General features: G+C 52.9%; 1 protein-coding gene across 1 annotated transcript in view; it reads left to right on the plus strand.

Annotated features, from left to right (window-relative positions):
• Positions 1-25,363, plus strand: part of LOC116958045 (uncharacterized) — a 229,044-nt gene extending 203,681 nt beyond the window's left edge. The window contains exons 5-7 of the mRNA XM_076055229.1: positions 3,078-3,181; positions 22,683-22,881; positions 25,117-25,363. Of these exons, the coding sequence (XP_075911344.1) occupies positions 3,078-3,181; positions 22,683-22,881; positions 25,117-25,256 (443 nt within the window). The 3' untranslated portion in view covers positions 25,257-25,363. The remainder of the gene's footprint in view (positions 1-3,077; positions 3,182-22,682; positions 22,882-25,116) is intronic.
• The last annotated feature ends 522 nt before the right edge of the window (positions 25,364-25,885 follow it).

The raw sequence follows: 25,885 nt of genomic DNA on the forward strand, positions 1-25,885 counted from the left end.
ACTTATTCACCCATTCAATCACTCATTCACTCTTTCATTAATTCATTCACCCATTCACTCACTCATTCACTTATCCACTCACTCACTTACTCACTCCTTCATTCATTCACTCATTCACTCACTCCATCATTCATTCACTCTTTATTTCATTCACTCACTCACTCCATCATTCATTCACTCTTTATTTCATTCACTCATTCACTCACTCATTAACGTATTCACTCATTCACTCACTCATCCACTCATTCGTCGCTATCAGGACACTCAGAAGAGGCATGGGAGCACTGAATCGTTCGCTAGTTCACTAATTCACTCCTTCATTCACTCATTCATTCACCCATTCACTCTTTCAATCATTCACCCATTCACCCTTTCACTCATTCATTCACCCATTCATTCACTCATTCATTCACTCACTCATTAATTCACTCACTACTTCATTCATTCACGCATTCACTCACTCTTCCATTCATTCACTCGTTCACTCTTTCACTCACTCATTCACTCACTCATTCACTCACTCATTCACTCACTCATTCACTCACTCACTTATTCACCCATTCAATCACTCATTCACTCTTTCATTAATTCATTCACCCATTCACTCACTCATTCACTCATCCACTCACTCACTTACTCCTTCATTCATTCACTCATTCACTCACTCACTCCATCATTCATTCACTCATTCACTCTTTATTTCATTCACTGATTCACTCACTCATTAACGTATTCACTAATTCACTCACTCATCCACTCATTCATTCACTCATTCACCTTTTCATTCATTCACTCATTCACGCTTTCACTCATCCATTCACTCTTTCATTCACCCACTCATTCACTCAATCCTATATTTCACTTATTCACTCCTTCATCCATTCACTCATTCAATCCTTCATTCATTCACTCATTTACTCATTCACTCACTCATTCATCCACCCACTCACTCACCCACTCATCCACCCACTCACCCACCCCATCACTTACCCACCCATCACCCCCCCCCCCCCCCCCTAATGGTGATGGTGGTGGTGATGGTGCTGATGGTGATGATGGTGGTGGTGATGGTGGTGATGGTGGTGATGATGATGGTGGTGATGGTGATTATGATGATGGTGGTGATGGCGGTGATGGTGATGATGGTGATGTTGGTGATGATGGTGATGATGATAATGGTGATGATGGTGGTGATGATGATGGTGATGATGGTGATGGTGGTGATGGCGGTGATGGTGGTGATGGCGGTGATGGTGATGGTGGTGATGGTGGTGATGATGGTGATGGTGGTGATGGTGATGATGGTGGTGATGGTGGTGATGATGGTGATGGTGGTGATGGTGGTGATGGTGATGATGGTGATGGCGGTGATGATGATGGTGATGATGGTGGTGATCGTGATTATGATGATGGTGGTGATGGTGGTGATGGTGATGATGGTGATGTTGGTGATGATGGTGATGATGGTGGTGATGGTGGTGATGATGATGATGATGGTGGTGATGATGATGATGGTGGTGATGATGATGGTGATGGTGGTGATGGTGATGATGGTATTGATGATGATGGTGATGATGGTGATGATGGTGATGGTGGTGATGGTGATGATTATGATGGTGATGATGGTGATGGTGGTGATGATGATGGTGATGATGGTGATGGTGGTGATGGTGGTGATGGTGGTGATGGTGGTGATGATGATGGTGGTGATGATGGTAGTGATGGTGATGATGATGATGGTGGTGATGATGATGGTGATGATGATGGTGGTGATGATGGTGATGTTGGTGATGATGATGGTGATGATGATGATGGTGGTGATGGTGGTGATGGTGATGATGGTGATGGTGGTGATGATGATGATGGTGGTGATGGTTGTGATGGTGATGGTGGTGATGGTGATGATGGTGATGGTGGTGATGATCATGATGGTGGTGATGGTGGTGATGATGATGATGATGGTGGTGATGATGATGATGGTGGTGATGATGATGGTGATGATGGTGATGATGGTATTGATGATGATGGTGATGGTGGTGATGGTGATGATTATGATGGTGATGATGGTGATGGTGGTGATGATGATGGTGATGATGGTTATGGTGGTGATGGTGATGGTGGTGATGGTGGTGATGATGATGGTGGTGATGATGGTAGTGATGGTGATGATGATGATGATGGTGGTGATGATGATGGTGATGATGATGGTGGTGATGATGGTGATGTTGGTGATGATGATGGTGATGATGATGGTGGTGATGGTGGTGATGGTGATGATGGTGATGGTGGTGATGATGATGGTGGTGATGGTTGTGATGGTGATGGTGGTGATGGTGATGATGGTGATGGTGGTGATGATCATGATGGTGGTGATGGTGATGATGGTGGTGATGATGGTGATGATGGTGTTGATGATGTTGATGATGCTGATGTTGGTGATGATGATGATGCTGATGATGTTGATGATGATGATGGTAATGATGATGGTGGTGATGGTGATGATGGTGATGATGATGGTGATGATGGTGGTGATGGTGATGATGATGTTGATGATGGTGGTGATGATGATGGTGATGATGGTGATGATGGTGTTGATGATGATGATGGTGATGTTGATGATGCTGATGATGATGATGTTGTTGATGATGATGGTGATGATGGTGATGATGGTGATGATGATGGTGATGATGGTGTTGATGATGATGATGGTGATGTTGATGATGATGATGGTGGTGATGATGGTGTTGATGATGATAGTGATGATGATGATGGTGATGATGGTGGCGATGATGGTGATGGTGTTGATGATGATGATGGTGATGATGCTGATGATGTTGATGATGATGGTAATGATGATGATGTTGATGATGATGGTGTTGATGCTGATGATGATGGTGGTGATGATGTTGATGATGATGATGGTGTTGATGATGGTGATGATGTTGATGATGATGGTAATGATGATGATGTTGATGATGATGGTGTTGATGCTGATGATGATGGTGGTGATGATGCTGATGATGTTGATGATGATGCTGGTGATGTTGATGATGATGCTGATGATGGTGGTGGTGCAGCACTCTTCAACCTGATCCCCGTTGGACTCCGCATCGTGGCGATCCAGGGAGTGAAGTCGCGACTGTACATCGCCATGAACAATGACGGACACGTGTACACGTCTGTGAGTACACGCACTGTACACACTGTACACACTGTACATACAGTACACGTGTGCACGTCCGAGTACACGCACCGCCCACACTGTACGCACTGTACACACAGTGCACACACAGTACACGTGTACACGTCTGTGAGTACACGCACTGTATACACTGTACACACAATACACGCACTGTACACACAGTACACACAGTGCACGTGTACACGTCTGTGAGCACACTCACTGTACACACTGTACATACTGTGCACACTGTACACACAGAGTACACGCAGTACGCACCGTACACGCACTGTACACACACAGTACACAGTACACGTGTACACTTCTGTGAGTACACACACAGTACACACACAGTACACACACACAGTACACACACAGTACACACACACAGTACACACAGTACACACACAGTGCACGTGTACACGCCTGTGAGTACACACACACAGTACACACAGTACACGTGTACACGCCTGTGAGTACACACACACAGTACACACACAGTACACACACACACTACACACACAGTACACACAGTACACGTGTACACGTCTGTGAGTACGCACACAGTACACACACAGTACACACAGTACACACACACTGTACACACACAGTACACACACACTACACACAGTACACACACACACAGTACACTCACACAGTACACACATTACACACACACACAGTACACTCACACAGTACACACACACTCAGCACGCACACACAGTACACACACACTCACACAGTACACACACACAGTACACACACACTCACACAGTACACACACACAGTACACACACAGCACACACACAGCACACACACACAGTACACACACACAGCACACACACAGTACACACACACAGTACACACACACAGCACACACACACAGTACACACACAGTACACACACACACACAGCACACACACAGTACACACACACAGCATACACACAGCACACACACAGCACACACACACACACAGTACACACACACAGTACACACACAGCACACACACAGCACACACACACAGTACACACACACAGCACACACACAGTACACACACACAGTACACACACACAGTACACTCACACAGTACACACACACAGCACACACACACACACAGTACACACACAGTACACTCACACAGTACACACACAGTACACTCACACAGCACACACACACACAGTACACACACACAGCACACACACACAGTACACACACACAGTACACACACAGTACACACACACAGCACACACACAGTACACTCACACAGTACACTCACACAGTACACACACAGTACACACACAACACACACACACACCACACACACAGCACACACACAGTACACACACACACAGTACACTCACACAGTACACACACACAGCACACACACACAGTACACACACAGTACACTCACACAGTACACACACACAGTACACTCACACACACACAGTACACACACACAGTACACACACACAGTACACACACACACAGCACACACACAGCACACACACACAGTACACACACACACACAGCATACACACAGCACACACACAGCACACACACACACAGTACACACACACAGTACACACACAGAGCACACACAGTACACACACACACCACACACACAGTACACACACACAGCACACACACACAGTACACACACAGTACACTCACACAGTACACACACACAGCACACACACAGTACACACACACACACAGTACACTCACACAGTACACACACACAGCACACACACAGTACACACACAGTACACTCACACAGTACACACACACAGTACACTCACACACACAGTACACTCACAGTACACACACACAGTACACTCACACAGTACACACACAGTACACACACACAGCACACACACAGTACACACACAGTACACACACACAGTACACACACAGTACACACACACAGCACACTCACACAGTACACTCACACAGTACACACACGCAGTACACTCACACAGTACACACACAGCACACACACACAGTACACACACACAGCACACACAGTACACACACACACCACACACACAGTACACACACACACACAGCACACACACAGCACACACACAGCACACACACACAGTACACACACAGCACACACACACAGTACACACACACAGCACACACAGTACACACACACACCACACACACAGTACACACACACACACAGCACACACACAGCACACACACACAGTACACACACACAGCACACACACAGTACACACACACAGTACACTCACACAGCACACACACACACACAGTACACTCACACAGTACACACACAGCACACACACAGTACACACACACACAGTACACTCACACAGCACACACACACAGCACACACACACACAGTACACACAAACTGTTGTTGTTGTTGTACCTTCCTTAAATCTTCCTTATCCAGCCTGGATAATTCGCTACAATGTCAATTGCGTTCAGGTAAGATGAGGGCAAGCCCTTACCTACTACCTAGGCACCCTGCGACCTGAGTTCGATTCCAGCTCACAGCGATCAGCACCTCGGGTGAAGATTCTCTGAACCTGGTCTTGGGCCTCCTCCCCTAGGTTTACTCAGCCTCAAACGAGTAACCTGGTGTAGATGTATTACGTTCTTGGTTCTTTCGGTAAAGTCACGTAGAAGGGAAACAATAAAGTAATTTAAAAAATATTATTTTCTATTTTTTTATTGTTTCCCTTCAAACGTGGTGACTTTACCGAAAGAACCAATAATATAAATGCCTGCAGTCACGAAAGCTTGAAATCAAAATTTGGTGTAGTAAACATCGTCACTGGGGAGACAAAGGCGGCCGGGCGTGGTGCTGTGCCTGCCTTCAATGGGGCTCGCAAACAGCATTGGCCACAACAGTCTGTAAAGGCTACACGGGGGATCTTTGTCTACATGGGGACAGGCCGCACAACTTAGACACAGAGTGAGAGACACCCAGACCCAGGGCTCGAACCCAGGATTTCACTGTCTCTGACACGGCCATCGTGAACCCCCCTGAGAGAGACACCCAGACCCAGGGATCGAACCCAGGTTCTCAGTGTCTCTGACACGACCATTGTGAACCCCCCTGAGAGAGAGAGAGACACCCAGACCCAGGGCTCGAACCCAGGATTTCACTGTCTCTGACACGGCCATCAAGAACCCCCCTGAGAGAGAGAGAGACACCCAGACCCAGGGCTCGAACCCAGGTTTTCAGTGTCTCTGACACGGCCATTGTGAACCCCCTGAGAGAGAGAGAGACACCCAGACCCAGGGCTCGAACCCAGGATTTCACTGTCTCCGACACGGCCATTGTGAACCCCCTGAGAGAGAGAGAGACCCAGACCCAGGGCTCGAACCCAGACTCTCAGTATCTCCGACACGGCCATCGTGAAGCAATTCAGAGACACAGAGAGACACCCAGACCCAGGGCTCGAACCCAGGTTCTCAGTGTATCTAACACGGCCATCGTGAACTCCCTGAGAGAGAGAGAGACACCCAGACCCAGGGCTCGAACCCAGGCTCTCAGTGTCTCTGACACGACCATTGTGAACCCCCTGAGAGATAGAGAGACACCCAGACCCAGGGCTCGAACCCAGGTTCTCAGTGTCTCTGACACGACCATTGTGAACCCCCTGAGAGATAGAGAGACACCCAGACCCAGGGCTCGAACCCAGGTTTTCACTGTCTCTGACACGGCCATTGAGAACCCCCTGAGACACAGAGAGACACCCAGACCCAGGGCTCGAACCCAGACTCTCAGTGTCTCTGACACGGCCATTGTTAACCCCTTGAGACAGAGACACCTAGACCCAGGACTCGAACCCAGACTCTCAGTGTCTCTGACATGGCCATCGTTAACCCCCCTGAGAGAGAGAGAGAGACACCCAGACCCAGGGCTCGAACCCAGACTCTCAGTGTCTCCGACACGGCCATCGTGAAGCAATTCAGAGACACAGAGAGACACCCAGACCCAGGGCTCGAACCCAGGTTCTCAGTGTCTCCGACACGGCCACTATGAACCCCCTGAGAGAGAGAGACACCCAGACCCAGGACTCGAACTCAGACTCTCAGTGTCTCTGACATGGCCATCGTTAACCCCCCTGAGAGAGAGAGAGACACCCAGACCCAGGGCTCGAACCCAGACTCTCAGTGTCTCCGACACGGCCATCGTGAAGCAATTCAGAGACACAGAGAGACACCCAGACCCAGGGCTCGAACCCAGGTTCTCAGTGTCTCCGACACGGCCACTATGAACCCCCTGAGAGAGAGAGACACCCAGACCCAGGACTCGAACCCAGGATTTCACTGTCTCTGACACGGCCATCGTGAACCCCCTGAGAGAGAGAGAGACACCCAGACCCAGGGCTTGAACCCAGACTCTCAGTGTCTCCGACACGGCCATCGTGAACCCACAGAGACACCCAGACCCAGGGCTTGAACCCAGGTTCTCAGTGTCTCTGACACGGCCACTATGAACCCACTGAGAGAGAGAGAGACACCCAGACCCAGGGCTCGAACCCAGGTTCACAGTGTCTCCGACACGGCCATTGTGAACCCCCTGAGATAGAGAGAGACACCCAGACCCAGGACTCGAACCCAGGATTTCACTGTCTCTGACACGGCCATCGTGAACCCCCTGAGAGAGAGAGAGACACCCAGACCCAGGGCTTGAACCCAGACTCTCAGTGTCTCCGACACGGCCATCGTGAACCCACAGAGACACCCAGACCCAGGGCTTGAACCCAGGTTCTCAGTGTCTCTGACACGGCCACTATGAACCCACTGAGAGAGAGAGAGACACCCAGACCCAGGGCTCGAACCCAGGTTCACAGTGTCTCCGACACGGCCATTGTGAACCCCCTGAGATAGAGAGAGACACCCAGACCCAGGGCTCGAACCCAGGATTTCACTGTCTCTGACACGGCCATTGTGAACCCCCTGAGAGAGAGAGAGACCTAGACCCAGGACTCGAACCCAGGTTCTCAGTGTCTCTGACATGGCCATCGTTAACCCCCTTGAGAGAGAGAGAGAGACACCCAGACCCAGGGCTCGAACCCAGACTCTCAGTGTCTCCAACACGGCCATTGTGGACCCCCTGAGAGAGACACCCAGACCCAGGGCTCGAACCCAGACTCTCAGTGTCTCCGACACGGCCATTGTGAACCCCCTGAGAGAGACACCCAGACCCAGGGCTCGAACCCAGACTCTCAGTGTCTCTGACACGACCATCGTGAACCCACAGAGACACAGAGAGACACCCAGACCCAGGGCTCGAACCCAGGCTCTCAGTGTCATTGTAATCCTCTGAAGCTGCCGCTAACTGAGGTGCTAATTGAACACTGTCATCAGCAGTACAGCGGTGTGAATTGTGTTCAAAGTATATGCACACAGATATTGACAAAGATCCCCCGTGTGGCCCACAGATACTATTGGGGGCAAGTGCTCCTAGCGAGTTTTAGCGGCAGGCAGGGTGGCGGGTGGACAGCACCACGCCCGGCCGCCTTTGTATCCCACAGTGGCGGTGTTTGCTGCTGCACCCTGGAACCAGGCACTACTAACACTACTACGGAGTCACCTAGTACACACACACCTAGTACACACATACACACACCTAGTACACACACACCTAGTACACACACACCTAGTACACACACACACCTAGTACACACACACACCTAGTACACACATACACACCTAGTACACACACACCTAGTACACACACACACACCTAGTACACACACACACACCTAGTACACACACACCTAGTACACACACACACACCTAGTACACACACACCTAGTACACACACACCTAGTACACACACACACCTAGTACACACACACACCTAGTACACACACACCTAGTACACACACACACCTAGTACACACACACCCCTAGTACACACACACACACCTAGTACACACACACACACACCTAGTACACACACACACACCTAGTACACACACACACCTAGTACACACACACCTAGTACACACACACACCTAGTACACACACACCTAGTACACACAGACCTAGTACACACACACACACACCTAGTACACACACACACCTAGTATACACACACACCTAGTACACACACACCTAGTATACACACACACCTAGTATACACACACACACCTAGTACACACACACACCTAGTACACACACACCTAGTACACACACACATAGTACACACACACCTAGTACACACACACACCTAGTACACACACACCTAGTACACACACACCTAGTATACACACACACCTAGTACACACACACCTAGTACACACACACCTAGTACACACACACCTAGTACACACACACCTAGTACACACACACACCTAGTACACACACACCTAGTACACACACACCTAGTCCACACACACACCTAGTACACACACACACCTAGTACACACACACACACCTAGTACACACACACACACACCTAGTACACACACACACACCTAGTACACACACACACCTAGTACACACACACCTAGTACACACACACACCTAGTACACACACACCTAGTACACACACACCTAGTACACACACACACCTAGTACACACACACACCTAGTATACACACACACCTAGTATACACACACACACCTAGTACACACACACACCTAGTACACACACACCTAGTACACACACACATAGTACACACACACCTAGTACACACACACACACCTAGTACACACACACCTAGTAGACGCACACACACCTAGTACACACACACCTAGTACACACACACACCTTGTACACACACACCTAGTACACACACACACACCTTGTACACACACACCTAGTACACACACACCTAGTACACACACACACACCTAGTACACACACACCTAGTATACACACACACACACACCTAGTACACACACACACCTAGTACACACACACCTAGTACACACACACCTAGTACACACACCTAGTATACACACACACACACCTAGTACACACACATACACACCTAGTACACACACACCTAGTACACACACACCAAGTACACACACACACACCTAGTACACATACACCTCGTATACACACAGCTAGTATACACACACACACACCTAGTTCACACACACACACACCTAGTACACACACACTCCTAGTACACACACCTAGTACACACACACACCTAGTACACAAACACACCTAGTACACACACCTAGTACATACACACACACACCTAGTATACACACACACCTAGTACACACACAGCTAGTACACACACCTAGTACACACACACACCTAGTATACACACACACACCTAGTACACACACAGCTAGTACACACACCTAGTACACACACCGAGTACACGCACACATACCTAGTACACACACACCTAGTACACACACACACCTAGTACACTTACACACACACCTAGTACACACACACACCTAGTACACACACACCTAGTACACACACGTAGTACACACACCTAGTATACACACACACCTAGTACACACACCTAGTACACATACCTAGTACACACATACACCTGTTACACAAACACCCCTAGTACACACACACACCTAGTACACACACACACACCTAGTACACACACACACCTAGTACACACACACACACCTAGTACACACACACACACACCTAGTACACACACACCTAGTACACACATACACCTAGTACACACACACACCTAGTACACACACACACCTAGTACAGACACACATACACCTAGTACACACACACACACACCTAGTACACACACCTAGAACACACAGACCTAGTACACACACACACACCTAGTACACACACACCTAGTACACACACACCTAGTACACACACACACACCTAGTACACACACCTAGTACACACACACACCTAGTACACACACACCTAGTACACACACACACACCTAGTACACACACCTAGTACACACACACCTAGTACACACACCTAGTACACACACACCTAGTACACACACACACCTAGTACACACACACCTAGTACACACACACACACACACCTAGTACACACACACCTAGTACACACACACCTAGTACACACACACCTAGTACACACACACACACCTAGTACACACACACACAGCTAGTACACACACACCTAGTACACACGTAGTACACACACACCTAGTACACACACACACCTAGTACACACACACCTAGTACACACACATACACACCTAGTACACACACACACCTAGTACACACACACACACCTAGTACACACACACACCTAGTACACACACACCTAGTACACACACACCTAGTACAGACACACATACACCTAGTACACACACACACACCTAGTACACACACACACACACCTAGTACACACACACCTAGAACACACACCTAGTACACACACCTAGTACACACACACACACACCTAGTACACACACACACCTAGTACAGACACATACACCTAGTACACACACACACACCTAGAACACACACCTAGTACACACACCTAGTACACACACACCTAGTACACACACACACCTAGTACAGACACACATACACCTAGTACACACACACACCTAGTACACACACACACACCTAGTACACACACACACACCTAGAACACACACACCTAGTACACACACACACACACCTAGTACACACACACCTAGTACACACACACACACACCTAGTACACACACCTAGTACACACACACACCTAGTACACACACACACCTAGTACACACACATACCTAGTACAGACACACATACACCTAGTACAGACACACACACACACACACCTAGTACACACACACACCTAGTACACACACACCTAGTACATAAACACCTAGTACACACACACACACACCTAGTACACACACACACCTAGTACACACACACCTAGTACATACACACAAACACCTAGTACACACACACCTAGTATACCCACACACCTAGTACACACACACCTAGTGTACACCTTTACACACTTTGTAAACTCGTATTTCTTGAGCCAGGCAGGTGTCAGGAGTTGGGATTTGTAACCGGAGCCGCCAGGCTAGGAATTCGAGCCACGATCAAACAACAGAATGGGAGACTCTCATCGGAAAAACACACGGACACACACACAGAAACACACAGACAGACACACACACAGACACACACAGACACACACACACAGACAGACACACACACACAGAAACACACAGACAGACACACACACAGAAACACACAGACAGACACACACACAGGCACACAGACACACACACAGGCACACAGACACACACACAGGCACACAGACACACACAGGCACACAGACACACACAGGCACACAGACACACACAGGCACACAGGCACACAGACACACACAGACACACACACACCGACAGCACACGCACACACAGACACACACACAGACACACACACAGACACACACACAGACAAAGATCCCCCATATAGCCTTAACAGACTGTAGGGGCAAGTGCTGTTAGCGAGCACCTATGAAGGCCGGAACGGTACACGAGGGGGTGGGTGGCCAGCACCACGCCCGACCGCCTTTGTCTCCCTATTGGCAATGTTTACACACAGCACCAGGTACTCATTTGAGGCTGAGTCGACCTAGGGGAGGCCTGGGACCGGTTCAGATAATCGTCACTGGTGTTGGCCGTGAGCGGGAATCGAACCCGGGTCGCCAGGTTCATAGCGCAGCGCGCTAACTGCTACACTACCGCTCCCCACACACACAGACACACACAGACACACACACACAGACACGCACACACAGACAGAGACACACAGACACGCACACAGACATATACACATAGACACACACACACAGACACACACACACACAGACCAATCCCAGTACCCGCCATTCGCCACTAAGTGGCGGTGACGTCACCTCGACGCTTGTGCCAGGCCATGTGCACCTTGAGGCCAAGTGAAGTGTTGGATGCCCGCTGGAACTAGGTCACGTGACAGAACCCAGGTGCCATGGGTCAAATTACTGAGATGACTGGCTGATGCACCACCTGTGCCCCCTTCTGTGCCAAAAATAAATCAGAGATGTAGGTCTTGTTGGAATTCCCTAAACCTCTGCTGTAGCAGATGGACTTAAAATATGGCATCTGTGCAGGACCGCCCTTTCCTGAAACCGCATTGGGGCTCCGCAAGCCTCTCCTCAGCGTGCCTGGCAAGGCGATGTTGAATAATCCTTGCCAGGACCTTTCCCGGCACACTGAGGAGTGAGATGCCCCTGTAGTTGTTACAGTCTGTGCGGTCCCACTTCTTAAAGAGGGGGACCACCAGGGCATCCTTACAATCTTGTGGAACCCGTCCAGTGGCCCAGACTGTTGTTATGATGTCATGTAGGGCAGTCTGTGCACAAACGCCACCCTCCCTCAGCATTTCGCTTGGGAGATCATCTCTGCCCAGTGCCTGGATCGCCTTCAGTACTTCCTCAACAGATGGCACCTCAGCCAGCCACTCACAGGGGGTGACTTCTTCCAATATTTGAGGCACCGTAGCCTCAGCAGGGTCATCCCCACTTTGTGCCACGATGTTTTCCTGGCTGAGGGATTTCCCCTCCCCTAAAGCCTCACAGAAATGCTCAGCAAATCTTTCAAACCTGTTCCTTTTCGGAGATCAGATCACTCCCCTAATGATGGTAATCGGTGTGGCGCTGCACGTTACTTTTTTGATGTTATCAAAGAGTGATTTGTGATAGCGGGCTGCTGAGGCAGACTCCATCTCCTCAGCAACTCGCGACCACCACCCATCCTTGCAGTGCCTCACGGTTCTCCGAACCTCCGAGCGAAGGCTGCGGTAAGCCTCCTCATTCTCCGACGTGGGATTCTGTAGCCGACGAGAGTGGGCCTATCGCTTTTTTCTCAGCCAGCCTGAACACCTCCTCTGTCTGCCAGGGTCTCTGATGAGGTCTGGACCGTGTGCCCAAAGCAGCCATTGCAGCTGCATGAGCCACAGTCCTAAACCTCGCCCATTTCCCCTCGACATAAGGAGGAGTGGGGGACGATGCTAATCCCAGCTGCAAGCGATGATGAAATTCTCGCTTGCAATTTTCATCAGATAACTGAGGCCAGGCCACTTTAGGTTGGAATGGGGTCCTGGGTGTACACCCACCACCGGAGTGGAAGAATGGCAGGCGCATCTTACAGATGACTAGTCGATGGTCAGTGGACAGATCAGCTCCACGGTAGGTCCTGGTGTCAAGGACATGGGCCCGCATCCGCTGTTCCGTCACTATGTAGTCCAGCAGATGTTCTTGCTTGGACCCGGCATGCATCCATGATGTAGTGTGGATGCGCCGATGCCGGAACAGCGTGTTGGTAATTACAAGCCCATGGGCTGCACAAAAGTTATGCAGCCTCCTACCGTTCTTATTTAGCTGATCTGGCCCATGCCCTCCAATCACTCCAGACCAGGTGCCAGCATCATGACCAACTCGTGCATTGAAGTCACCCAACAAGATGACTCTATCCCGAGGGGCCAATTTCGCCAGCAACTGTGACAGGAGGTCATAGAAGGATCTGACTCATCGGCCTTGCCTGCATCCCTCCACGGATGTTCGTCTTTGGTGGTGGTATAAGAAACCACGACCACCACTCCACACCTCTGCTTGATAGGAAGGCGAGCCCAAAGTATCCTGGGGCTTACAGCTTCCCACACTTCACCGCCACGCTCCCACGCCCCCTTCATTCTTTTGTTCAGAAGAAGAGCCACTCCCTGTTGTTTGGCAGTCTCCTGCCCCGAGTAGAGGACTGTCCACCCCCTCATGGTGGCAGGAGCCAGAGCCGGTCCACCGGACCTCCTGAATGCCACAGAGATCCAGGCGGTACCGGTCCAGCTCCCGACAGAGGAGTGGCAGCCTCTCCTCCGCGGTGAGCGTTTCGAACATTCCACGTGGCCACCCGCAGTGGCTTTTTGCCGTTTATGGAAAAATCCCGGGGGTACGGATTCAGTTTCCTGTTTCCGCCAATTGGGGTTTGGCCAGGAGACGTCATAGACGTCTGTCCCACCAGGGCCTCCGGCACGAGCTTAGCTGGAAATTTTTCCCGTGGCTTTGTGGTCGTTGAATCGAAGGGGGGTTACCAGAGCCCCCCTTTTGGCCGCTGTGATGGCCACAGGCGCCGTGGAGGGGTCGAGCCGATTTTTGTAATTGGCCGTTCGCTCCATGGTACTGCTCACCGCAGCGTTAGCATTCAGTACCAGCGAGGAGTTAGCGGGGTTCTTATTGCCGGACACACACACACAGACAACAACAATAACAACAACCGCCATTCGCCACTAAGTGGCGGTGACATCACCACGACGCTTGTGCCAGGCTATGTGCACCCTGAGGCCACGTGAAGTGTCGAACGCCCACTTGCAGGAGGTCACGGGGCAGACCCAGGTGCCACGGGTCGACTGACTGAGATGACCGAGATGAGTGGCTGATGCACCACCTGTGCCCCCTACTGTGCCAACCTGCTTTGCTTTAGCCACCCGGCGCTCCGCTCGTTGTTGTGAGCGTCGCTCCTCCGCCCTCCGTTGTTGTTGGAGGGCGACTGCCTCCAACTGCCCAGTAGCAGCGTCCTTCACGAGCCTCCTCCACAGAGGCCGATCTTGACACCGCTGGTACCAGTCATCGGCAAGTCCACTCAGCTCCACGTCCTCCTGTACCACATCACTCCATCTCTTCTCTAGCCCGTGCCGCGCCCGCTTAGCCCCCTCTATCCGGCCGAACAAAAGCTGTTTCGGCATGCGGTGGCTGGGCATGCGGGCTACATGACCCAGCCATCGCAGCCTTGCCTGCCGGAGGAGCTCACCGATGGGACCTTGCCCAGATCTTTCAAGGATTTGTGAGCTCCTCACACAATCCAGCCTGCAGGTTAAACCCAGGATTGATCGTAGGCAGGCCAGCCGAAATGTTTCTAACCGGCGAAGATGTTCCATTAGGGGGGTCCACAGACACACACACGGACATACACACAAACACACACACAAACACAAAGATCCCCCGTATAGCCTGTAACAGACTTATGGGGCAAGTGCTGTTAGCGAGCACCTATGAAGGCTGGTACGGCACACGAGGGGGTGGGTGGCCAGGACCTCACCCGGCCGCCTTTGTCTCCCCAGTGCTAGCGATGTTTACACACTGCACAAGGTACTCATTTGAGGCTGAGTCGACCTAGGGGAGGCCCAGGACCGGTTCAGAGAATCGTCACTGATATTGGCCGTGAGCGGGAATTGAACCCGGGTCACCTGGTGCATAGCGCAGCGTAGCGCTAACCACTACACTACCACACACACACAGACACACAGACACACTCACACACACAGACACACACACAGACACACACAGATACACACACACACAGACACACACACAGACACACACACAGACATACACAGACACACTCACACACACAGACACAGACACACGCACAGACACACACACACACAAAGACACACACACACAAAGAGACACACACACACAAAGAGACACACACAAAGAGACACACACAGAAAAAGTGACACACACACATAAAGACACACACACACAAAGAGAGACACACAGACACACACAGACACACACAGACAAACACAGAGACACACACAGACACACACACAGACAAACACAGACAAACACATACACACACAGAAAAACATACATACACACACACACAAACACAGTCACACACAGACACACACGGACAAACACACAGACACACACAGACAAGACACACAGACAGACACACACACAGACACACAGACACACACACAGACAGACACACACAGACAAACAGGCAGACACACACAGACACACACCCACAGACAAACAGGCAGACACACACAGACACACACACAGACAAACACACACACACAGACACAGACACACACACAGACACACACACACAGACAAACACACAGACACACACACAGACACACACACAGACAAACACACATGCACACAGACACAAACACAGACACAGACACACACACAGACACACAAACACACACAGACACAAACACACACACAGTCTCTGTGTGATGAGTCTGTGGGTCTCTGTGTGGTGAGTCTATGGGTCTCTGTGTGGTGAGTCTGTGGGTCTCTGTGTGGTGAGTCTATGGGTCTCTGTGTGGTGAGTCTGTGGGTCTCTGTGTGGTGAGTCTGTGGGTCTCTGTGTGGTGAGTTTGTGGGTCTCTTTGTGATGAGTCTGTGGGTCTCTGTGTGATGAGTCTGTGGGTCTCTGTGTGATGAGTCTGTGGGTCTCTGTGTGATGAGTCTGTGGGTCTCTGTGTGGTGAGTCTGTGGGTCTCTGTGTGGTGAGTCTGTGGGCCTCTGTGTGGTGAGTCTGTGGGTCTCTGTGTGGTGAGTCTGTGGGTCTTTGTGTGGTGTGTCTGTGGGTCTCTGTGTGATGAGTCTATGGGTCTCTGTGTGACGAGTCTGTGGGTCTCTGTGTGATGAGTCTATGGGTCTCTGTGTGATGAGTCTGTGGGTCTCTGTGTGATGAGTCTGTGGGTCTCTGTGTGGTGAGTCTGTGGGTCTCTGTGTGGTGAGTCTGTGGGTCTCTGTGTGGTGAGTCTGTGATGAGTCTGTGGGTCTCTGTGTGGTGAGTCTGTGGGTCTCTGTGTGATGAGTCTGTGGGTCTCTGTGTGATGAGTCTATGGGTCTCTGTGTGATGAGTCTGTGGGTCTCTGAGTCTGTGGGTCTCTGTGTGTGTGTGTCTGTGGGTCTCTGTGTGGTGAGTCTGTGGTGAGTCTGTGGGTCTCTGTGTGGTGAGTCTGTGGGTCTCTGTGTGATGAGTCTATGGGTCTCTGTGTGATGAGTCTATGGGTCTCTTTGTGATGAGTCTATGGGTCTCTGTGTGATGAGTCTATGGGTCTCTGTGTGATGAGTCTATGGGTCTCTGTGTGATGAGTCTGTGGGTCTCTGTGTGAGTCTCTGTGTGAGTCTCTGTGTGAGTCTGTGGGTCTCTGTGTGAGTCTCTGTGTGAGTCTCTGTGTGATGAGTCTGTGGGTCTCTGTGTGAGTCTCTGTGTGAGTCTCTGTGTGATGAGTCTGTGGGTCTCTGTGTGTGTCTGTGGGTCTCTGTGTGTGTCTGTGTGTGTTACTGTGACTCAGCATCTCTGACTGACACGGCCACTTTGAACCCCCTCTGGGAGAGAGAGGCAAGGTGGAGGGAGAGAGGCAGCAGCGACCTCATTCTGCTCGCAGTCACTCTGTGTGTGTGTGTCTGTGTGTGTGTACTGTGTGTGTCTGTGTGTGTGTGTGTGTCTGTGTGTGTCTGTGTGTGTGTGTGTCTGTGTGTGTGTCTGTGTGTGTGTGTCTGTGTGTGTGTGTCTTTGTGTGAGTGTCTGTGTGTGTGTGTGTCTGTGTGTGAGTGTCTGTGTGTGTGTGTCTGTGTGTGTGTGTCTGTGTGTGTGTGTCTGTGTGTGTGTGTCTGTGTGTGTGTCTGTGTGTCTGTGTGTGTGTGTGTCTGTGTGTTTGTGTTTGTGTGGGGAGCGATAGTGTAGCGGTTAGCGCTACGCTGCGCTATGAACCCGGCGACCCGGGTTCTATTCCCGCTCACGGCCAACACCAGTGACGATTGTCTGAACCGGTCCCGGGCCTCCCCTAGGTCGACTCAGCCTCAAATGAGTACCTGGGTGCGGTGTGTAAACATTGCCACTAGGGAGACAAAGGCGGTCGGGCGTGGTGCTGGCCACTCACCCCCTCGTGTACCGTTCCGGCCTTCATAGGTGCTCGCTAACAGCACTTGCCCCTACAGTCTGTTAGAGGCTACACGGGGGACATTTGTCTGTGTATAGGTGCTGCTGCTACTCGCTAACAGCACTTGCCCCTACAGCCTGTTAGAGGCTACACGGGGGATCTTTGTCTGTGTATAGGTGCTGCTGCTACTCGCTACTCACAGCACTTGCCCCTGCAGCCTGTCAGAGGCTACACGGGGGACCTTTGCCTTTTGCGTGAGCGGTGGTGTGGCGGGCAGCTTCGCCTCTGTTGCCCTGGGGAGACAAAGGCGGCCGGCCACGACATCACGTGGGCAGCAGAGGGCTTGGTTCGTCTGACTGCCCTTGCCCCAGCTGCTGCCGCTGCTTTGGCCGTCGGCTACCTGGGGGAGCTTTGGCTGCGTTGTGGTCGCGTCTCCGGAGGAGGAGGGGGGAGGGGGGGAGGGGGGAGGGGTTTGGGTCCTCCGCGTGAGCCCCTCGTTTTGTTGCCATGGAGACGGAGCAATCGCTTTGGTCGTGGTGATTATGGGGGTGGTGATGATGATGATGGTGATAGTGGTGGTGGTGGTGATAGTGGTGGTAGTGGTGGTAGTGGTGGTGGTGGTGATAGTGGTGGTAGTGGTGGGGGTGATGGTGGTGGTGGTGGTGGCGATGCTGATGATCATGATGGTGGTGGTGATGATGGTGATGATGATGGTGATGATGGTGGTGATGGTGGTGATGATGGTGGTGGTGATAGTGGTGGTAGTGATGGGGGTGATGGGAGTGGTGGTGATAGTGGTTGTAGTGATGGGGGTGATGGTGGTGGTGGTGATGATGGTGGTGATGATGATGGTGGTTGTGATGGTGATGGTGGTGGTGATGATGGCGATGATGGTGATGGTGGTGGTGATGGCGATGATGGTGATGATGGTGGTGGTGATGATGGTGATGATGATGGTGATGATGGTGGTGATGGTGGTGATGATGATGATGTTGATGATGATGGTAATGATGATGATGATGGTGGTGGTGATGATGGTGGTGGTGGTGATGATGATGATGGTGATGATGATGATGGTGGTGATGGTGGTGATGGTGATGATGGTGGTGATGATGGCGATGATGGTGATGATGATGGTGATGATAGTGATGATGGTGATGATGGTGGTGGTGATGATAGTGATGATGGTGATGATGGTGATGATGGTGATGATGGTGGTTGTGATGATGATGGTGATGATGCTTATGATGATGATGGTGGTGGTGATGATAGTGATGATGGTGATGATGGTGGTGATGATAGTGATGATGGTGATGATGGTGATGATGGTGGTTGTGATGATGATGGTGATGATGCTTATGATGATGATGGTGGTGATGATAGTGATGATGGTGATGATGGTGGTGGTGATGATAGTGATGATGGTGATGATGGTGGTGGTGATGATAGTGATGATGCTTGTGATGATGATGCTTGTGCGTTCCAGTCACAAGGGCATGATGGGTGACACAGCCAATGAAACACTCACACAGACAAAGCTCCCCCGTGTAGCCTTCACAGACTGTAGGGGCAAGTGCTGTTAGCGAGCAGCACCTATGAAGGGGGGGTGGGTGGCCAGCACCACGCCCGGCCGCCTTTGTCTCCCCAGTGCTAGCGATGTTTATTACACACCGCACCAGGTACTCATTTGAGGCTGAGTCGACCTAGGGGAGGCCCAGGACCGGTTCAGATAATCGTCATTGGTGTTGGCCGTGAGCGGGAATCGAACCCAGGTCGCCAGGTTCTTAGCGCAGCGTAGCGCTAACCGCTACACTACCACACACACACACAGTGACACACTCACACACACAGACACACACACAGTGACACACACGCACAGACACACACACAGACACACACACACTCACACACACAGACACAGACACACACAGACACACACAGACTCGCACACACACACACTCACAGACACTCGCTCACACACGCACACACACACTCACAGACACAGTGACACACACAGACACACACACACAGACACACACACAGACACACACAGACACACACACACAGACACAGTGACACACACAGACACCCTCACACAAAACAAAGATAACAGATAACAATATAATAGGGGAGGCCCGGGACCGGTTCAGATAATCGTCACTGGTGTTGGCCGTGAGCGGGAATCGAACCCGGGTCGCCAGGTTCATAGCACACACAGACACACACACACAGACGCACACAGACAGACAGACACACAGACAGACACACACAGACACACACACACAGACACACACACACAGAAAAACACACAGACACAGTGACACACACAGACACACTCAAACACACAGACACACACACACAGACACACACAGACACAGTGACACACACAGACACACTCACACACTCGCTCACACACTCAGACACACTCACACACACAGACACACTCACACACACACAGACACTCACAGACACACACACAGACGCACTCACACACTCACAGACACACACACTCACACACACAGACACACACACACACGCTCACACACACAGACACACTCACACACAGACACACACACACTCTGTGACCCCCGTGTCTCCCCGTGTCTCCCCGTGTCCCCCCGTGTCCCCCCGTGTCTCCTCCACGTTCCAGGAACACTTCACGGCCGAGTGTAAGTTCAAGAAGTCGGTCTTTGAGAACTACTACGTCATCTACTCGTCTCTCCGTGTCTCTCTCCCTGCGTCTCCCCGTGTCTCCCCGTGTCTCCCCCGTGTCTCCCCGTGTCTCCCCCTGTCCCCCGTGTCTCCTCCACGTTCCAGGAACACTTCACGGCCGAGTGCAAGTTCAAGGAGTCGGTCTTTGAGAACTACTACGTCATCTACTCGTCTCTCCGTGTCTCTCTCCCTGCGTCTCCCCGTGTCTCCCCGTGTCTCCCCGTGTCTCCCCACGTCCCCCCGTGTCTCCCCACGTCCCCCCGTGTCTCCTCCACGTTCCAGGAACACTTCACGGCCGAGTGCAAGTTCAAGGAGTCTATCTTTGAGAACTACTACGTCATCTACTCGTCTCTCCGTGTCTCTCTCCCCGTGTCTCCCCGTGTCTCCCCGTGTCTCCCCGTGTCTCCCCACGTCCCCCCGTGTCTCCCCGCGTCTCCCCGTGTCTCCCCGTGTCTCCCCGTGTCTCCCCGTGTCTCCCCCGTGTCCCCCCGTGTCTCCTCCACGTCCCAGGAACACTTCACGGCCGAGTGTAAGTTCAAGGAGTCGGTCTTTGAGAACTACTACGTCATCTACTCGTCTCTCCCTGTCTCTCTCCCCGTGTCTCCCCGTGTCTCCCCGTGTCTCCCCACGTCTCCCCGTGTCTCCCCGTGTCTCCCCGTGTCTCCCCGTGTCTCCTCCACGTTCCAGGAACACTTCACGGCCGAGTGCAAGTTCAAGGAGTCGGTCTTTGAGAACTACTACGTCATCTACTCGTCTCTCCCTGTCTCTCTCCCCGTGTCCCCCCGTGTCTCCCCGTGTCTCCCCACGTCTCCCCGTGTCTCCCCGTGTCTCCCCGTGTCTCCCCCGCGTCCCCCCGCGTCTCCTCCACGTTCCAGGAACACTTCACGGCCGAGTGTAAGTTCAAGGAGTCGGTCTTTGAGAACTACTACGTCATCTACTCGTCTCTCCGTGTCTCTCTCCCTGCGTCTCCCCGCGTCTCCCCGTGTCTCCCCGTGTCTCCCCGTGTCTCCCCACGTCCCCCCGTGTCTCCCCGTGTCCCCCCGTGTCTCCCCGTGTCTCCCCGCGTCTCCCCGTGTCTCCCCCGTGTCCCCCCGTGTCTCCTCCACGTCCCAGGAACACTTCACGGCCGAGTGTAAGTTCAAGGAGTCGGTCTTTGAGAACTACTACGTCATCTACTCGTCGACGCTGTACCGGCAACACGAATCGGGCCGGGCCTGGTACCTGGGCCTCAACAAGGAGGGCGGCACCCTCAAGGGCAACCGCGTGAAGAAGACGAAAGCCGGGGCTCACTTCCTGCCCAACCCCCTCGAAGGTGAGGCCACGGGGTGGGGGTGGGGGCGGTGGGGGTGGTGGTGGGGGTGGTGGTGGGGGTGGTGGTGGAGGTGGTGGTGGAGGTCGTGGTGGTGCTAGCGGTAGTGATGGTTGTGACTGGTCCATTTTAACAGCAGAGGTCTCATTCTCAATCAGTCGAGCGGCAATATCTTTTCATCGGTTGCGTAACGCTGTGTGGAAGCTACCTGGTCTGTCGCTCCGCACTAAGCTTCAGGTCTTCTAGGCCACGGTCATTCCCTCCCCTCTCTACGCTTGCAAAACGTGGACCCCCCTAATGCAGCATCTTCGCCGGTTAGAAACATTTAGGCTGGCCTGCCTACGATCCATCCTGGGTTTAACCAGACTGGATTGTGTGAGGAGCTCACAAATCCTTGAAAGATCTTGCCAAGGTCCCATCGGTGAGCTCCTCCGGCGGGGAAGGCTGCGATGGCTGGGTCATGTAGCCCGCATGCCCAGCCACCGCATGCCGAAACAGCTTTTGTTCGGCCAGATCGAGGGGGCTAAACGGGCGCAGCACGGGCTAGAGAAGAGATGGAGTGATGTGGTACAGGAGGACGTGGAGCTGAGTGGACTTCCCGATGACCGGTACCAGCGGTGTCAAGATCGGCCTCTGTGGAGGAGGCTCGTGAAGGATGCTACTGGGCAGTTGGAGGCAGTCGCCCTCCAACAACAACGGAGGGCGGAGGAGCGACGCTCACAACAACGAGCCGAGCGCCGGGTGGCTAAAGCACAGCAGGTTGGCAAAGTAGGGGGCACAGGTGGTGCATCAGCCAGTCATCTCAGCCAGTCGACCCGTGGCACTTGGGTCTGCCCCGTGACCTCCTGCCAGCGGGCGTTCGACACTTCACGTGATGGCCTCAAAATTACCCAGCAGTGGTACTGCTGGGTAATTTTTTTTTGTTCACCTGAGGACGAACGATTGCGTCACGATGGAAACGTCGTGACACGTTTTTTTTTTTCTTGCTTTGCTTCATTTAATTTTTCTCCCCTCCGTGACGACTTCGCCGTAAAGAACCAGTGAAGAGTGTGTACGGATGGCCGCGGTTGCGAGAGCTTCAAATCAAGATTCCAATCCTCGAGTTGACGTCCGGCAAGGAGCCATCGCTGTCCGCCTCGGTCTCAACACGCTTCGAGATGGAGACAATCGGGCGGGCACGGTGTCCCGCCTTCACAGGCGCTGATGCTCGCTGGCAGCACTTTGCCCGCTAGCGTGCGTGGGCTCTACGGGGGGCCTTTGCCTTTGCGGTGGTGGTCGTGGTGGTGGTGGTTATGGTGGTTAAGATGAAGCAGGGACAGTCGGCAGATGATGCCAACCCATAACCTGTACTCTTCTCTGTCTCTCTTTCTTTCCCCGTGTCTCTCCCCGCGTCTCTCCCCGTGTCTCCCCGTGTCTCCCCTCACCCCCCGTGTCTCCCCGTGTCTCTCCGTGTCTCTGCACGTCTCTCCCCGTGTCTCTCCCTGTGTCTCTCCCCGTGTCTCTCCCCGTGTCTCTCCCCGCGTCTCCCCGTGTCTCTCCCCGTGTCTCTCCCCGTGTCTCTCCCCGTGTCTCTCCCCTTGTCTCTCCCCGTGTCTCTCCCCGTGTCTCTCCTTCTCTCCCCGCGTCTCTCCCCGTGTCTCCCCGTGTCTCCCCTCACCCCCGTGTCTCCCCGTGTCTCCCCGTGTCTCTCCGTGTCTCTGCACGTCTCTCCCCGTGTCATCTCCCCATGTCTCTCCCCGTGTCTCTCCCCGTGTCTCTCCCCGTGTCTCCCCGTGTCTCCCCGTGTCATCTCCCCGTGTCATCTCCCCGTGTCTCCCCGTGTCTCCCCGTGTCCTTTATCTGTCTCCCCGTGTCTCCACCATGTCATCTCCCCGTGTCATCTCCCCGTGTCTCCCCATGTCTCCCCGTGTCTCCCCATGTCTCCCCGTGTCCTTTATCTGTCTCCCCGTGTCTCCACCATGTCATCTCCCCGTGTCATCTCCCCGTGTCTCCCCATGTCTCCCCGTGTCTCCCCGTGTCTCCCCTCACCCCCCGTGTCTCCCCGTGTCTCTGCACGTGTCTCCCCGTGTCTCTCCCCGTGTCTCCCCGTGTCTCCCCGTGTCTCTCCCCGTGTCTCCCCGTGTCTCCCCGTGTCTCTCCCCATGTCTCCCCGTGTCTCCCCATGTCTCCCCGTGTCTCCCCGTGTCTCCCCGTGTCTCTCCCCGTGTCTCTCCCCGTGTCTCCCCTCACCCCCCACAGTTGCCATGTACAAGGAGCCGTCCCTGCACGACCTCGCCGAGGTTCTCATCCAAGGGGCCGAAGCCTCCAACGCCCCCTCCCCGTCACCCTCCACCGTCATGAACGGCGGCAAGGCCATGACCAAAACCGACTCCACGTAGGCCCCGTTGGCCTGCTGGCCTGCCGGCCTGCCGGTCAGCTAGCCTGCTGGCTCGCTGGCCTGCTGGCCTGCCGGTCAGCTAGCCTGCTAGCCTGCCGGCCTACCGGCCTGCCGGCCTGCTGGCCTGCTGGCCTGCTGGCCCGCTGGCCTGCTGGCCCGCCGGTCAGGTGGCCTGCCGGCCTGCTGGCCCGCTGGCCTGCTGGCCCGCCGGTCAGGTGGCCTGCTGGCCCGCTGGCCTGCTAGCCTGCCGGCCTGCCGGTCAGGTGGCCTGCTGGCCTGCTGGCCTGCTAGCCTGCCGGCCTGCCGGCCTGCCAGCCTGCTGGCCTGCCGGCCTGCCAGCCTGCTAGCCTGCCGGCCTGCCGGCCTGCTAGCCTGCCGGCCTGCCGGTCAGGTGGCCTGCTGGCCTGCCGGCCTGCTGATCCGCTGGCCCGCCGGTCAGGTGGCCTGCTGGCCTGCTGGCCCGCTCGGGCGATCAGCCGCTTGTTCATCCCGGTCTCATGGATGGCTAATTGTCCTCCATCGCACCGTCATCATTGTCGCACCATCATCATCATCATCTGCCGCTTTCTCTCTCATCATCATCATCATCTAACGCTTTCTCCATCATCATCATCGTCATCATCTAACGCT

This window comes from Petromyzon marinus, chromosome 70 (genome assembly GCF_048934315.1).
Source record: "Petromyzon marinus isolate PM22_M1 ecotype Great Lakes invasive population chromosome 70, UKy_Petmar_22M1.pri1.0, whole genome shotgun sequence".
Taxonomy (NCBI): Eukaryota; Metazoa; Chordata; class Hyperoartia; order Petromyzontiformes; family Petromyzontidae; genus Petromyzon; species Petromyzon marinus.